The sequence below is a fragment of the Mytilus edulis genome, chromosome 10 (assembly GCF_963676685.1).
Source record: "Mytilus edulis chromosome 10, xbMytEdul2.2, whole genome shotgun sequence".
Taxonomy (NCBI): Eukaryota; Metazoa; Mollusca; class Bivalvia; order Mytilida; family Mytilidae; genus Mytilus; species Mytilus edulis.
Genome location: NC_092353.1, coordinates 62,498,030 through 62,514,588, shown reverse-complemented (window position 1 = coordinate 62,514,588; position 16,559 = coordinate 62,498,030). Strand labels below are relative to the sequence as shown.

General features: G+C 31.2%; 1 protein-coding gene across 1 annotated transcript; it reads right to left on the bottom strand.

Annotated features, from left to right (window-relative positions):
* Positions 1–5,429: 5,429 nt before the first annotated feature.
* LOC139491670 (uncharacterized) lies at positions 5,430–15,320 on the bottom strand. The gene is made up of 3 exons (XM_071279471.1): positions 14,593–15,320; positions 13,006–13,069; positions 5,430–6,293 (listed from the first exon to the last, which is right to left on the bottom strand). The coding sequence occupies exons 1-3, from the start codon at positions 14,824–14,826 to the stop codon at positions 6,124–6,126; spliced, it is 468 nt and encodes a 155-aa protein (XP_071135572.1). The 5' UTR covers positions 14,827–15,320; the 3' UTR covers positions 5,430–6,123.
* Positions 15,321–16,559: the final 1,239 nt, after the last annotated feature.

The window sequence follows — 16,559 nt, the reverse complement described above, 5'->3', positions numbered from 1 at the left end:
AAAACCTACAACTTAATCTATAAAAAAAAGAAAAACGAGAAACACTTATGAACATAATCAACAAACGACAACCACTGAACAACAGGTTCTTGACTTAGAATCCTTATGCATGCATTACTTCTTTGTTATGGAGATCTATAATTGCATTTTTTATGCTAGAAAAAATTCTTTTATAGTGAAATTAACCATCCGTGTTGTGGTATTCACACGTATAAAGGATTAAGTGATACATGCACGCATTTATTTTGTTCTAAAAGAAAGAAATGCATTATATATTTGGAATTTTAATGGATTAAACTTCATCAGAAAAGATCCAACTTAAAAGATAGAAGATAGAAACAGAAGGAGCTTATTGATCCCAAAAAATGATCTCAAATGAATAGCCAGTTTCATATATGATCAACTTTGCCCGAGGAAGGTATCAATGTAGAAATTCAAGATATTACACAACGATTAATCTGTATAGAAACACATTTTCATCAATATGTTATGTGTGTCCGTATGTTTCAAAAATAAGTTGGACTTTTTCTTAAATTTGACAATAAGACTTTTTTGTTGAATAAACCAAACGTGACTTTTTTCCTTTGTAATACTGGGAATTCCAAGCATTACTGTCAAGTTTTGTCATAATCAGTTCAATAGTTTGATAAAAAAAAAATCGTATTATATAAGACGACATCTACAGCGAGTAGAGCAAAATTTCTTTATAAAATCTAGTCAAGCCACAGCATGATAGAATATAGTGTGTACCAATAAATGATCAAATAATTATCTCAACTGCCTAAAAACAGTTGAATATGATACTAAAGACGACTTGAAGCTTTGGTTGTTTTTTGCTCTGTGGTCGGGTTGTCTCATTTGCACATCTCCTTATTTTATATCAAATGTATCTATGGTATCCTTTATGGAAATATATTTGGGTATACGTTAATGGCAGTAACCAAATTGCGCATTATGCCAAACACATATACATTTTGTAAGTATGACAGCAGTGGTGTAGCTAACAGTGTTAATTACTCAGTTAATTAACTGTTAATTTTGAACTTGGCATATTGAATAATGGCAGCACACTGCAGATGAAAATAATTCCTTATACAGCAATGTTTAAAATTTCCAGATAAACTAATGAAGTTGAGAGTATATTATTTTTGACACAATATCTCGTGTTGCCTCTCAATGTTCGGTTGAAGGAGGATTAGTGCCAATAAGGATTGAAAGTGTGTTCTTTTCTTTCTTTTCAGCTGTGTATCGTCCATATCATGATTTAGGTGACCGTGACAGATCATTGTTGTTACAGATGTCAAGATCCTCATCTACTTTGTGTGTTCTTGTTCAAACCTTATTGTGAAGGAAAACGAAACAGATCTCTGTTCTTTTTTCCATAAAATTCTGACACAAAGTCAATTTTGATATGCGCTATTGACACATGCAAAGAAAAATATACCATCATTTCAAGATTTTCCAGTTTAAAATTTGCATCTTTCATATTCAGGGGCCGCTCCTTCAGTTTTTGTTTGATACATTGATGTGTATTCTAAATCGATTTATGAGATTTTATCATCGGTAAACTAGGGCAACAGTAGCCTTGTTATCCTGATTTTGATTTTTGCAGTTCATTTATGAAATTTGAACATCGCGGTAAACTATTGTTGGCTTAATGTGCTTTTTTTTTAAATTATAATGCGAAGTAATTACTTCTATCAAGTGTGAGCATTTTTAATGTCAATCAGTAACTCAAATTTAATATTTATACAGTTGAATGTTTATGCTGCAATAAAGAAAATATTATAGTGAGGAGTTATTTTATGACAAAAACCAACAGTTCATCAAATTAGAGAAAAACTACAGTACGAAAGATTATAAAATAATAGTAAATATACAAAAATGAACATAATCAAACTAAAATATTTTCAAAAAATATAAAAAGAATTTAAAAAACCCAACTAAGCACTGAGCTTAAATTAGAATGATAAGACCACAAGTAGAATCGATACATATCAAACATGTAGTGATATTTATGCTCTTATAGCTTGGGAAATGTCAATTATAACAACATTGTATTGCTATTACAGTTTTCATTAAGAAAGTTTAGCATAATATCGTGTAAAGGAGAAGAGAAAATAATCTTTGAAAGTACATTTCAACCCCCTCTCAATTGATATAATTTGGAAACTCCTTCAAATCTGAGTGATTAATAAAAGCAATAATTTTAATGCGGAATTAAGAAAAAAACATTGAACATATTTAAAGTAAATGAACGGTCAAAATTAGAATGGATAAAATTTTAAATAATTTGCCAAAACGTTGTTCATATTATGCTTTTTTTAAATGGCTCACATGCCTTTCTAAAGCTACGGATTGTTCAAAATTGTCAGATTGAAAAAATCTGATAATTTCACTAATCTGACGTCATACAATAATAAGTGTTTTCAAAACGGTGTCGTTGCATCAAAACAGTAGAGAATGGGTAGAAAAGTTACAGTTCCTTTTATTTTTTGCTTTATATTCATTCTTAAATAGTTCATGGTAAATCTAATAAAAAACATATCTATAGTTTAAGGATAAAAATATTCAACTCGTAATCGAACAACACTAATAATTAACTCATGAGCTATTGTATTTAAATTCTTTGCTTAGCTATTCTATTATTATTTTGTTAAATTGTACTGTATTGACGTTTCATTAAGAAATGTCGAATGTTAAAAGTAATATTCCATGGGTTAACAAAACCACCGCAATAAATAAAATACTCAAAAATGAAAACAATATAAAAAAAAGTTATCCATTATACTTATTGGATAATTTGAAAAAAGATGATACATTGTGATAGTTAATGAGCCAACTCAATAAACTGTGGATATGTATTGACAAGATTTAATTAAATAAAGCGTTTTAAGACTAGAAATTATACGAAATCATATATCAGTAATCGTAGTCGAGTTGTAATATGCAAAGGCACAGGACTATTGTGTTTATTGAATTATATAGGACGTGTTGTTTCCTATGAAGACATTTTTGTTTTATGTTTTCCTAGGAAAATTATTCATGGATAACTGTAGTTTTTACAAGGAACTGTTTTATTGTCCGTTATTGTATCATTATCAAAAAATAATATTAGTGTTTGTAATTTTTAACTGTTACACATATATGGCGTAGGAAAGTGAAGAGATTATATGCATAAATAATGCACGGAAAACCCATTTAGTGCGATAAAAAGATGACTACACTATAGAATATTAAGATAGAAAATGAGAAGATAGCTCTAATAATATACTTCAAGATAAGAAAAAATAAAAAAAATGGGATCACCGGACTCGAGTTCTTGCTACATTATGTGGCAAAGCTGAAAAGCTTAATCATACAAAAATATTCTATTTGTGGTAAAATACAGCCGTAAAATATGATAAAGCACATAATTTTCTATATCAACATGAAAAGTCTTACACAAAAATTACATACTACTCTAGAAATTTGCGAATTTCTTTAAAGAACTAGACCGATTGATATCTGCTATCTAAAAATCAAAGATGGAGGAAGACACACCTGCTACCTTTATTTTCCTTTGGAAACAATGGAAATGCCACTTTCCTCCATTTACGTACAATGTATGGATAATGCATATATTCCTAAAAATTAATTTAAACCTGTTACTATTATCACTCATCTTAATTCTATAAGTTCAATTTCAGAGGATTTCACAAATAATTAATAATATTTGGAAGTGATACAGAAAGAAAGAAATATTTCTAATGGCGTTAGCGTTATTTATATAAGATAAACAAAATAACAAATAAACGTATTTCTTGTTTCACCTATATAAAATGACTTATTTCCATAAGGAACAGACCACAAAACGTGTCTTCATTTGAAATAATACATATTCAATTGTTATGCGTGAATAATTTCACGGGAAGCAAACAACAATGCATATGTTCCCCAGGGAAATATTCTTTTGGTTGTTTTTCTTTTCTTCGGGAAAAATACTCGTGGAATGAAAATTTAGCGGGAGCACGTGCTTATATATGACCAAAGTCCACGAGGCGCTTCAAAGCATATTCTTTCGTAGGTTTAAATATATGGTTGTAATTATGTAAATGGCAAAACGTAAATAATGGACTGACGTACGTTTGAAACACAATAAACAACTAAGTGTAATTTTAATGCAATAAATCAATTCAATTATTAGATCATTAAATTTTAATATTATTTAAACAATAGATGATGGTGCCAAAAGAACGTACGTTGCCATCTAAAAATGAATAAGAAATGAAAAATCATCAACTATTTGTTTGTAAATATCCTCTTACAAACTGTTTTTTTCTCTGACTGTTTATGGCGTCTTTACATCAAATCCATTGGATGTTGGATGTGTACTGATTGATGTTTAGTCTTAGATACATGATTTTTATTATGACTTGTTATTTGCTTTGAACTAGCTGCCAGTAACTGTGAGTACTCTAAGATCTGTACTTTATGTAATTTTTCTTGTAAGGGATTAGAGATTGATACATGCCCTGACACGTCCTGTCTGTGTTTTTGTTTGATTATGTTTTTATCGATCTGATCCATATATTAGAAGCCGGGGTAGATACGAAGATGTACCAATATTACTTATCTTAACTTTACAAGTTTAATTTCAGAGGGTGATTACACGAACAACCAATAAGATATGGAAGTGATACAAAAAAATTGTCACCCACTCAGCCATGTGATAGAGTAAATTAACACCCTCGTATCAGCATCAAAATATGGCGTTTTAACGTGAAGTATAATAAAGTAATCTATTGCATAAGTAGATGTTACCTCCCACATCTATAAGAGTACAAAAATAAAGAAGACAAAATGTGGGAAAGTAATTTATTTACTAATTGATAACTATCAAAATATTACTAATAAATCACATTAGTCCATTAATATAAACTATGCATCTATGAATTTGAAATAAGCATAGAGAAAGGTGACAGTGACAGAAAATATTTTTCAAAACCATTAATTTTTTGTAGTTGCATTTAATCCCATATCAAGGGAGATAATTCATACCAAACTAAAACATTTCAGTTTTGAAATAATTCAATTTTACAAATAGAAAATGGAGTAAATATTAGCATATGTAAAATTCAGGTAAAGTATTTCATGTTACAAAAATTTATCTTGAGAATGTTAAATTTCCACCATGAATTTATCATTAATTCAGAGTAAAATAAATTTTTCAAATGAACTTTTATTCATGTTTAATTCAAAGTGAAAATGTTCACGAATTTAATGTGAAATTTTTCACGTGAATTTCACGTGAAAATATAATTTTTAAATTAGATTAAGATTTTCAATGGAATATATGATACTTGTAATACAAAGTATCAGTGGTTAACAAAAGTTTTAAGTTTGGGCTATTTTTTTTTCAACTTGGACACCATTAATATTTCACGTAAAATTTAACGTGAATTCACATGAAGTTCATGTGAAATGAGATTCACGTGAATGTTACGTGAGCAAAATTTGGCTGTATATATATAATATTTAATATTTCTGATAATCATATAAATTATCCTCATTTATCCCATATGAGTTTTTTTTCACAAAATATCTTTTAAAATTTTTTTATTGAAATGTTCATGACTTGCGAGTATATTTTTCGTACTAGATATTTTGTGAAATAGGTCGACGTTATACATGAACGTAAATCTACAATGTACAAGTCGTTTAACCCTTCTGTTTGTACTGGTCAAGCTATATTTTTCATGCGCTGTTGTTTGTGTATGTTTGTATGTACGAATAAAAGGAGATATGACTTGTAAGTCATTGAGACAGAAGACAAACGACAAAAATAATCAAGACATCTAAAGGTGACATAAAGTTTACATCAATGGAATTTTTCGGAGGCGCCGGGTTTTGGTTGTTGGCTGCACTGTACAAAATTGAGGGGTTTATTGCTGTTATCCCTTTAACATTTTGAACTGAAAATTTTCTTTTCAATGGTGTATTCCTTTTTTTTACCGGAACTATTGACTTAAGTGAAGGTAGGTTGCTACAATATTTGTTCCTTTAACTTGAATGATCACATCTTTTTGAAATTAGCAAACATAAGATGAAGAAAACCAATATTAAAATTTTGTAGAATGGCATTTACAATTCATAGGGGTTGACCAATTCTATGGGTATTTGTTTTTGTTGTATCTGTATCAAATTCTTTTGTTTGTCTATGGGCCGGTTACCTTTTGTTGGCACGTCTCTGTCTTCACCAATCAAATGGGCGACAGGTTTTACATCTCCTATGTAACCTCCATGCACTTTAACTGAAAATATACACACTTTTGAATTCAGTTAAAAGAGATAGTATCAATTTTCGGCTGCGTTTTATTGACGCTACATTTGCGAGAAGAAAAATACGAGTACATAAACAAAAGTAAGAAAATTGCTAAAATAAATTTCCGCGAAGTCGCATGAAAATAACTAAACACAAATAAAGTACTTATCCGTGAAAATAAGTTAGCGTACAGTACTTCTAAGTAATCGCGTGAAATTATGAAAAAAACATTGAAATTATTTGTCAAAGTAAAAAATTAAAAGTCTAATTTTTAATTTTAGCTTATGGTTTTCTTCTAACCTTAACTTCGTCGTTTTTTTCACATTGTGCGTTACAATTATGAATAATATGAACGTTTAAAATAAACTAAGGCTACTTAAATATGCCGGGAAGGTGGTTACTAAGTATTTGGTTCGTCCGTTAATCAGTACGTCCGGTCATTGTACCAACTTGTCCTCCATCAACGACTGGGTCGGCAATGGCACTTCCAGAGACTCTTGCAGTATGTGGGTCATTTAAAAAAAATGTCGAATTTCCAGTACACCTATGTTAAAAAAATGTATTTCTGAAGCAAACTGCAGTTGTACGTGTTTAAATGCAAGTTTATAGAATTTATGAGTCAGAACATTAATATTTTCTGATTGCCGTTATATCCGCAAAACGGACTTTTTTATAATGTTAATAATAACTCTAACGAAAAATCGCAGCTTTTTTATTATTCTATGTAACATTTTTCTACAAGCTAAATTCAATCAGCGTACATCAAGTTCGTGTCCATCATGTTACCACTCCTATGAATATTGAAACAGTAATCAATGTTGATGTCAAAAGCGCAAAGCAACCTAAAAAAACACAGTCCGTTTCTTGCATAACAGTGTAGAGAACAAAAAATTTCAAGACATTTAATGACAAAAATTAGTGGGTAAACTTTTGTCATGTCTATGCTGTTACCAAAATATTTATTAATTACACCAATATTTTTCTTGTAAAAAGTGCTGGATACAAACATCACACAAGTTTTAGCTTTCTAAAAAGCTATGGACTACTTCGCTCTACCCTCATTTAAGGTAATGTGTGTGCTTGTATTGCATATACCGACTCCAAATAAAGCTTTAGGTCTTATATGTCTTATTATGCATGTGGTTGTTAATTAGTATTGGAAATGTGGTATTTTTATATATTGATTGATAAAAAATGGATGTACTTTAAAAGTGTCTGTTTGCGTTATATACCCATGCTTTAAAAAAAAAACGAAATTTCTTGTTGAAAATTAAAACAATTATAAATAGACACGACTCTGGAGGTGTGCCTAGATTGCCAGAAGTTATAAACTACAGATAATGCATTTTTGTAAACATTGTATATGAACATTGTTTAGCAAAGCAAATCGTGCAAATTGCGGAGTAACAAAGCAAATAAACACGTATTAATAATAATTATTGATATTTCAATATTGAATTTATATTTGAAATGTGTGCATAATAAAACAGACTGTGACATGAATTAGTAACAGTTGATCGGAACTGAAATACACATAGTCTAATTTGGTGTCTTATCCTGGACGAGAAAAGTCTGTAATTCTTTATCTCATTTAAGCCAATAGCTGTTGCTGTATCTCAGCTGCATCCAATCAGAATCTATACGTGATAAGTAATTTATTCAAAATGGCGTGTATTTCGATTGAAACTTATAGCTCCTAACCGTGATGCGAAGCAAAAAGAAAAAAAATATTATCACTTCATCAAAGGGAGTAGTTATTTCACAACAGCATTCATAAATGAAGAAATTTGTCTATCCTGTTATGACTATCCTAGTGACAGGGTAGGCAATATTTGACAGAAACGTCTTTGAAAATATTAAATTTACATATAGTTGTACACATAATGAAAATTAATGTTTCGTTGTTTGAACTCATCTAAAGTTTATAACGTCTTAATCTTCACAATTTAGAATTTGCAGATGCAATACTGTTATCGGTAACAGGATAGATAATCAAAGTGCTGGATAGCACCTCTGGAAAGTTTGCAACTGTAGCTGTGTATTATTCCAAAAAGGTTATAGACGTGCATTATTTCAAAAATGTATTTCATCACAGCTTGGATGTTTTAAACTAAACCATTGTCTTGTCAGTAATTATCAAAAATCACTTTTTTCATGTTTGTCATAAAAAGTTTTGATATTTTCTATTGCAACCTAAAACTGTAGATCTAAAATATTGAAATATACAGAAAGCTCTGATAATTTCTTTTTAAGTACCCATGCCATGTCAACATCAAGGGCCTGTGAATTAGTATTTTTCTATTGGTTTAGATCCTTCATATTTGTTTTTAGTAAATTAACACGTAAGTTTTTTTGTTTGAATTGCTCCACATGTTTCCTATCGGGGCCTTTTATAGCTTTCTGCATGTATATGGTACAGATATTTCTCATTATTGACGACCATATGGTGTCCTATAGTTATTAATACATTTTTCTCCTTTGAACTCTTTTGGATAGCATTGGTTCTTTGCAAAAAATACCACATCCTTTTTTATAAATAAGACAGTTACAGTAACTTAAATCAATACAAATGTAATGAAAGTGAATTTATATTAAAGGCTTTTATCTAAAATAGGGAACGTGTCCATGGGACACAAATGATGCCCCCGCTAGCATTAATGTTATAAAGGGTCACAACTCAAGAACTGTAAATGTGCATGACGCTACCAAAATGTGTACTTGATCTGAGTTATGGGGTAATAAGCATTGTGTATACATTCTAATTACACAGTATTGCACAATAGATTTGTTAGATCTTGACATTTGTTTTGTGTCAGAAACCTATATATTATGTCAAATATTTGATCGCAATCCAAATTCAGAGCTATATCAAGCTTGAATGTTGTGTCCTTTCTTGCCCCAACTGTTCAGGGTTTCGACCTCTGTGGTCGTATAAAGATGTGCCCAGCGGAGGATCTGGTTCCATTTGTAACGAGGCACAACCCTAGAACAGTAAAAATTTCTCCACCAAAATTCAAGATTGATCTTTGTTTTATTGTTAAAAGTATTAACACTGTATTAATTTCATAACATTTGGTTAAGCGAACTGAAGTTAGATAACTGAAACGAAAATAGTCAGCAATTTTTTACATATGTAAAGGGGCATAACTCTAAAATGGTATAACTATCGCCACCAAAATTCAAACTTGATCAGTGTTTGTGGTAATGAGCATTGTGTATAAGATTCATAGCATTTGGTTAAGACAAACTAAAGTTAGAGAACAGAAACTAAAATTTCAAGCAACTTTCCTTTTTGTAAAGTAGCATAAAATGCTAGAATGGTAAAAGTGACGCAACTAAAATTCAAACTTGACTTGTGAATTGTGGTTATAAGCATTGCGTATAAGTTTCATACAATTTGGTTCGGGCAAACTAAAGTAAGAGAACAGAAACGAATTTTGGGATGTACGGAGGTACATGTACGTACAAGTAAGGGAAGGACATACATACTTACAGCAGAACAAGGATAAAACTCAATACGGTGGGAGCATAACAACAGCAGTATGACCACAGGAATAAAAAGTTTATATACACTAGATTCATAGAGGTGCTTATAACCTGTAACACATTTAGTTGCTGTTGTGAAATTAAGCATTGTCTTATGAGTTAAGAACATTTGAGAATTTTTGTTTTAAGCCATTCATTTGATATATTACGGTAATCATTGCCTCTGTGTTTGGGTGACAAAGCAATTGAAATCTATTAATATAGGGCATGGTACGCCTTAAAACTTTTCCAGATGCACAGGCCGCTGTTTGTCTGTAATCTATCTAAATTTTGAGGTGAAAATGCAGCCATTTTAGCCAAAGGGTACACATCAAGAACCTTATAATCATTTTTATCTTTACTCGTCCTTGGCGTGAGACGTTAGACATATAATATAATTATCGAGTATTTTATATTCTTTCACCTGTGTTTTGTTTAAACAAACCGTTATCACTTTTCAATTATCCGACGGCTTGGTCAAAATGTCAACTTGTTCTCGCATTTTAATCAGTCATTCCCGATTCTTTCGATACACTCGAGATTTTACCACGTTTACGTACGTACATATAGTAAACAGGTAAAAGTAGAGCGGGGAAAATTAATGTTCATTCATGAAATATTCATGAATGAATGAAAACGCAATCTCGCGTAGATTTCTTGTGATTTTCTCTACAGCGCATGGCAGATCCGCGAAGTAGTGTTTCTAATACTCATTTTTAAAATGAAGTTAAATTCATCTGAATCGTCGGTGAATATTCATTTCTTTTTATTCAAGCTGTAATCTTTTCAGTCAAAACAGTAGTTACTCAAAATTTTAAAAGAATCTTCCAAGAATCAGAACTTTTACACTAGTACTACACTATCTCGGAGCAGAATATATTGCGATAATCTGTCAACCGGAAGTTTGAGGCCAACGCCTAAGGAAAGTAGAATAGCAAGCTATAGCAAACTTTCCAAAAACGGTAACAGGATAGAACTTAATATGGTGATATATCCTTAACGTACGTTCCTGTTACCAATAAAGTAAAGACAAAAGTAAACCAACATGCGAGGGAATTACTTGATGTTAGGTTTATTAGAAACAGAAAAAAATGATGAACATTATGAATTGCTATCTTAGACTTGCATAACTGGTGGTTTTTTTTTTATAACCTTTGAAAAACATGTTTTAAAGGCATTTGTTTAGTACAACATGGAAAATTGACAACTAATATATCATGTCACAGAATAAAAATATATAGAAGTTTTTATTTTATCGAAACCTTTTCTACATAACCCAAAATTTCTTTTGAACAAGGTAACAGGAGAGATAAAATATTGCACCACTTTTAATATAAAATGCTCCGTAGGGCACAGCTTGATTCGACGGCAGAGGGTGAACCCTGAACAGTTGGGGCAAGTATAGACACAACATTCAAGTTTGATATAGCTCTGAATTTGGATTGTGATTAAATATTTGACACAGCATAGGTTTCTGACACAGAATTAATGTGGTTTAAGAACTTAAAAATATTTAATCGGAGATTTACCTATTATGGTCCAATATCCAAAATCTAAATACATGGTTAGATTTAGCATATAGGTTTCTGACACAGAATTAATGTGGTTTAAGAACTTAAAAATATTTAATCGGAGATTTACCTATTATGGTCCAATATCCAAAATCTAAATACATGGTTAGATTTAGCATAGCAAAGAACCCCATATATTCATTTTTTGTTGAAATCAAACAAAGTTTATATTTTGACCCCGATTTGGACAAACTTGAAAACTGGGCCCATAATCAAAAATCTAAATACATGTTTAGATTCAGCATATCTAAGAACCTCAATAATTAAATATTTGTTAAAATCAAACTAAGTTTAATTTTGGACCCTTTGGACCTTAATGCAGACCAATTTGAAAACGGGACCAAAAATTAAAAATCTAAATACACGGTTAGATTCGGCATATCAAAGAACCAACTGAGTTTTATATGAAATCAAACAAAGTTTAATTTTGGACCCTTAGAACCTCAATGTGAACCAATTTAAAAACGGGGCCCAAAATCCAAAAACTTAATACACGGTTAGATTCAGCAAATTAAAGAACCCCAAAAATTAAATTCTTGTTAAAATCGAACTAAGTTTAGTTTTGGACCCTTTGGACCTTAATGTAGACCAATTTGAAAACGGGACCAAAAATTTAAAATCTAAATACATAGTTAGACTCGGCATATCAAAGAACCCCAATAATTCAATTTTTGATGAAATCAAACAAAGTTTAATTTTGGACCCTTTGGACCTCAATATGCACCAATTTAAAAACGGGGCCCAAAATCCAAAAACTTAATACACGGTAGACTCTGCATTTTAAAGAACCCAGAGAATTTAAGAAAAAAAAATCATTGAAATTGGTCAAGAAATAAGCAATGTATACAAAGTATTAGAAAAGTATTGTGTTTGGCCCCTAATTCCTAAACAGTTAGGGCCATATCCCACAAAATCAATCCCAACCTACCTTTTTTGGTATAAAACCTTATGGTATAATTTCAAAAAGATCCATACACTTACACACAAGTTATTGTCTGGAAACTAGAAAAATGATTATTGGGACCCCTTTTTAGGCCAAAAACTCCTTAACTGTTGGGAACTTAACCCCCAAAATCAATCCCTACCTTCCATTTGTGGTTTCAAACCTTGTGTTTAAATTTCATAGAGATCCATAAAACTTTGTTGCGGTCTTATAAAAATGTTTCAATATATTCTTGTATGACATTTAGATTAACAAGATTGCATCTGTTTATGTGTTGTTCCATAATTGTACTGTCTGTTTTGATTTGCTTATGACAAGGATTGTTTGAATTAGTAACTTTAAATCAATTTTGCAACTTCAAAATTCGACATTTTTTTTAAATGACCCATATAATGGTATTGGTATTGCACATTTTTTGTCAAAATGTTTTTTTCTTGTCATCGGATTTTGTTGCATTTATACATTTCTTTAACTTCAGGGGATGATTTCTATATTCAACGACATACGAACTACTCAGTGCGCCCCCCCCCCCCCCTCTAGTTGTACTCAAACTTACAAAATGAATGTTTTAGTGAGGGGAATCAACACATTATCCCTTTCATGCATTTGTGACAAGAACGTACTTAACAATTCTATATATGTTGCTATTATACGGTTATTACCCGAAGAACTCTTGAACATATCTCTGTATTCTTTTGATATAGTCATCAATTTCTCATCGAAAGTCTGTATGAAATAAAATTAACTAGTACATAAATTTAGAAAAAAAATGATACAAACATAAACAACGAGATCACGGAGCCTTGTTTGTCACATACAGATAAAGACTTGTTTATGTTATGAAAGTCCAGCGCTATAAATATTTAAAAAGTTTGCGCTGAAATTGAAGTCATGAGCTGTAGATTTGAAGTAAACTGCTGGAGATTTAAAAGTTAGCGCTGTAGATGCAAAGTCTAGCGCTGCCAATGTATTGTCAAGCATTGTAAATATAAAGTCCAGCACTAAAGATGTACACTCCAGCGCTGCCAATGTGAAGTATAGCAAGTGCTGGAGCCGTTTTACCTTAAATGCTGGAATTTAAATCTCAAGCGCTGAAATTAGCATACCCAGCCCTTTAATTTATATGTACAGTGCCATACTATAGATCTCAAGCGCTGGACTTTGCATCTCCAGCGCTGGACTTTGCATTTACAGCAAAGGAATTTAAATATCCCTCCCTTGACTTTAAATGTAAAGCGCTTTGCTTTATATTTACAGCGTTTGACTGTATATCTACAGCCGCTCGACTTTACCATGTTTACATCTCTAGCGAAATACTTTTACATAAATTTGCAGCGCTGAAGTTCATACCTACAGTGCTGGACTTAACATCTCCAGTGCCTGACTTTAGATCTACCGCCTTGGCTTTACAAAATATTGAAACTTTAAAAAACCACAAATATTTGTCTGTTAAAGATCAACATGGATCCGTAATTTTACACAGTGACTCTATATCGTATAATTAATCTAAAGATTTTCATAGTTGTTCAATTGTTCTTGCGAATTTAAAGTATGAACGGTATGCTTATGACATACTTGATAAAAAGATCTGAACTGTTCTTCAGAAATTTAATATGCTTAAATTATTTAGAATCATATTCAAAACAGTGTAGCTGTGGCCATTGATTGACAACCTTAAATTATCCCATTGACTGGGGCAGATTATGTGAACGTTCGCTGTAACAACCGCTGCTCACTATGTACTTGTTAAAGGCACTTAAACTGTGGGGTCACAAAAGGTTATCAACACCTAAATAAAGAAATTATAAAAACTAATCAGGAATAACACGATGTTTTGATTTATATCATTAATATAAATCAAAACATAAAGTTATTCCTAATTAATTTTTCGAACTATTTTAATATTAAAGGCGTTAAGAACCTTTGGTGACCCCACAGTTTAAATTCTATAATAAGTAAGTAGTGAGCAGTTGTCGTTACAGACACACGTTCACCTAATCTGCCCCAGTCAATGGGATAATTTAAGGTTGTCAATCAATGGCCACAGCTACACTGTTTTGAATATGATTCTAAATTATTTAAAAAAAAATATTTCCACTCCTTTTGGTTTATATGTTAATATGATATATATGTCAAATAAATTATCTGCCGGGTATGTACATGTATATAATTTAAAAATAGGTCAAACACTATAAAGTTTAACACTTCCCGGTTAACAAACCAAAGATAAATATAAAAAAAATATTTACCTTTTCTGTGTATTCTTGTAATATTTCAGCTCTACAACCACATTTCATATAATCTGAATCCGTTTCCATTTCAAGGCACATGTATCCACAGTTCTCTACAGGGGTAGATGATTCTGACATTCCCCATAAAATCCCCAAAACAATTATCAGAGTAAATACGTTAATAAGAAATACAGCAAGGGTGATAATTTTTACATGACTTTCAAAATACTTTCGAATATCTTGATACGGCATTTTTCATATTTCACAATCAAATTCTTCTACTTTCGCTTTCCAATTTTTATACACAGCAATGCTAACAAGTTGTGTAATTTAAAAGATAAACGCCTAAATCCAATTATACACTATATATAGTGATTGGTGTTAATTAAATCCGTTTAAATGATTTATTTTAACACGATGCAGTCAAAATTCATTTTTAGAAACTGGATTTTCTATTTCATGTATATATAACTTTAAGATTTAAAAAAAAACATGTAAAATTGACAAAGGGTGTCGGTTGAGAACAAAACTATTCGACGAAAGAGATGTTTTCAGCTTCCCAATTGTGAACTGTAATTTAGTGGTTGTCGTTTCTTTAATATGTGTTACAAATTTGTTTTTCGATCATTTTTTTTTTACATAAATAAGGCCCTTAGTTTTCTCGTTTGAATTGTTTTACATTGTCTTATCGGGGCCTTGTATAGCTGACTATACGGTATGGGCTTTGCTCATTGTTGAAGGCCGTACGGTGACCCATAGTTGTTAATGTCGGTGTCATTTTGGTCTTTTGTGGATAGTTGTCTCATTAGCAATCATACCACATCTTCTTTTTTATATTTCCATTTCTATGTAGCAACATTCCAGCAGCGCCTGCATATGGAGTATTTATCTCCCAGTTGATACACTAGTCTAGAGCTTGCATTTCCTATCATGATTTCTATGATAGAGAGTTGCTGCTCACAAAGAAGCTTTTAAACCAGGAGTCCAAAGCGATGAAGTTGAAATAATTCCTTCGAAAATAAAAGTTTACATCATCTTATTCCTGTATATTGTAATTTCATAGCAAGGTATCACAAGTGAGCAATTTGTTCTTCATCGATAGTGTGTAATGAAGTTTTCAGAGTATACCGGTATATTTCTTTTTAATTTTCAATTTCACTTTAAATCTTAATCAGTTCAACCAGCAATTATGAAGTTTGGTGGCCATATTTATCGGAACCAAATAGAAAATATTAATCGAAGACTTTTCATACACCATCCTTGCCAAGTGTTGTAAAAGTTTGACATGTAGTTAGCAAATATAATTTGTTATAAAGTGTCAATGGGAACTATAGGCCACCAATGCCATAGTGTCTGTCCACTTTCAACATTAAATGAGGTTCGTTTGTAGAAGGTTTAAGTGCAAAAAAGTTTATTTCCATTGAAAGTTAGTTAGAAATACAAAATAAATCGTAGAGATATTTCATAGTTAATCAACTATTGAACCATTACTGTGAAAAATCTCAACCAAGAGTAGTTTTACCTGAATCCCTTCATATTGTACTAAAACCAGGTGCTCCGCAGGGCGCAGCTTTATACGACCGCAGAGGTCGATCCCTGAACAGTTGGGGCAGGTATGGACAAAACATTTAAGCGTGATACAGCTCCGAATTTGGATTGTGATCAAATTTTTGACATTATATGTTTTTTTTTTACACAAAACAAATGTCAAGTCACTCCATCATCATCATCATCTCAATTCAAATTTTAAATGGACTTTGCAACCATAAACACTCATTTAAATACATCAGAAAATTATAAAAATAGAAAATGACATGATAGTCATGTCTGGCAAATTTCCAACATACATTATCTAAAAACATTTTAAAAAAGATAAGGAAAAAAAGCTTCATCAGCAACATTTTATATTGGCAAATTTCCAATGAAGTTATTTACATAAAGTTATTGGCAAATAAAAATAGAAAATGACATCATAGTCATGTCTG

Coding starts and splice junctions, on each gene's coding strand:
- LOC139491670 (XM_071279471.1), bottom strand. CDS start 14,826: ATGCCGTATCAAGATATTCGAAAGTATTTTGAAAGTCATGTAAAAATT. Junction 13,070..14,592: donor TACAAGAATACACAGAAAAG/GTAAATATTTTT, acceptor TATTTCATACAG/ACTTTCGATGAGAAATTGAT. Junction 6,294..13,005: donor TATGTTCAAGAGTTCTTCGG/GTAATAACCGTA, acceptor GTATATTTTCAG/TTAAAGTGCATGGAGGTTAC.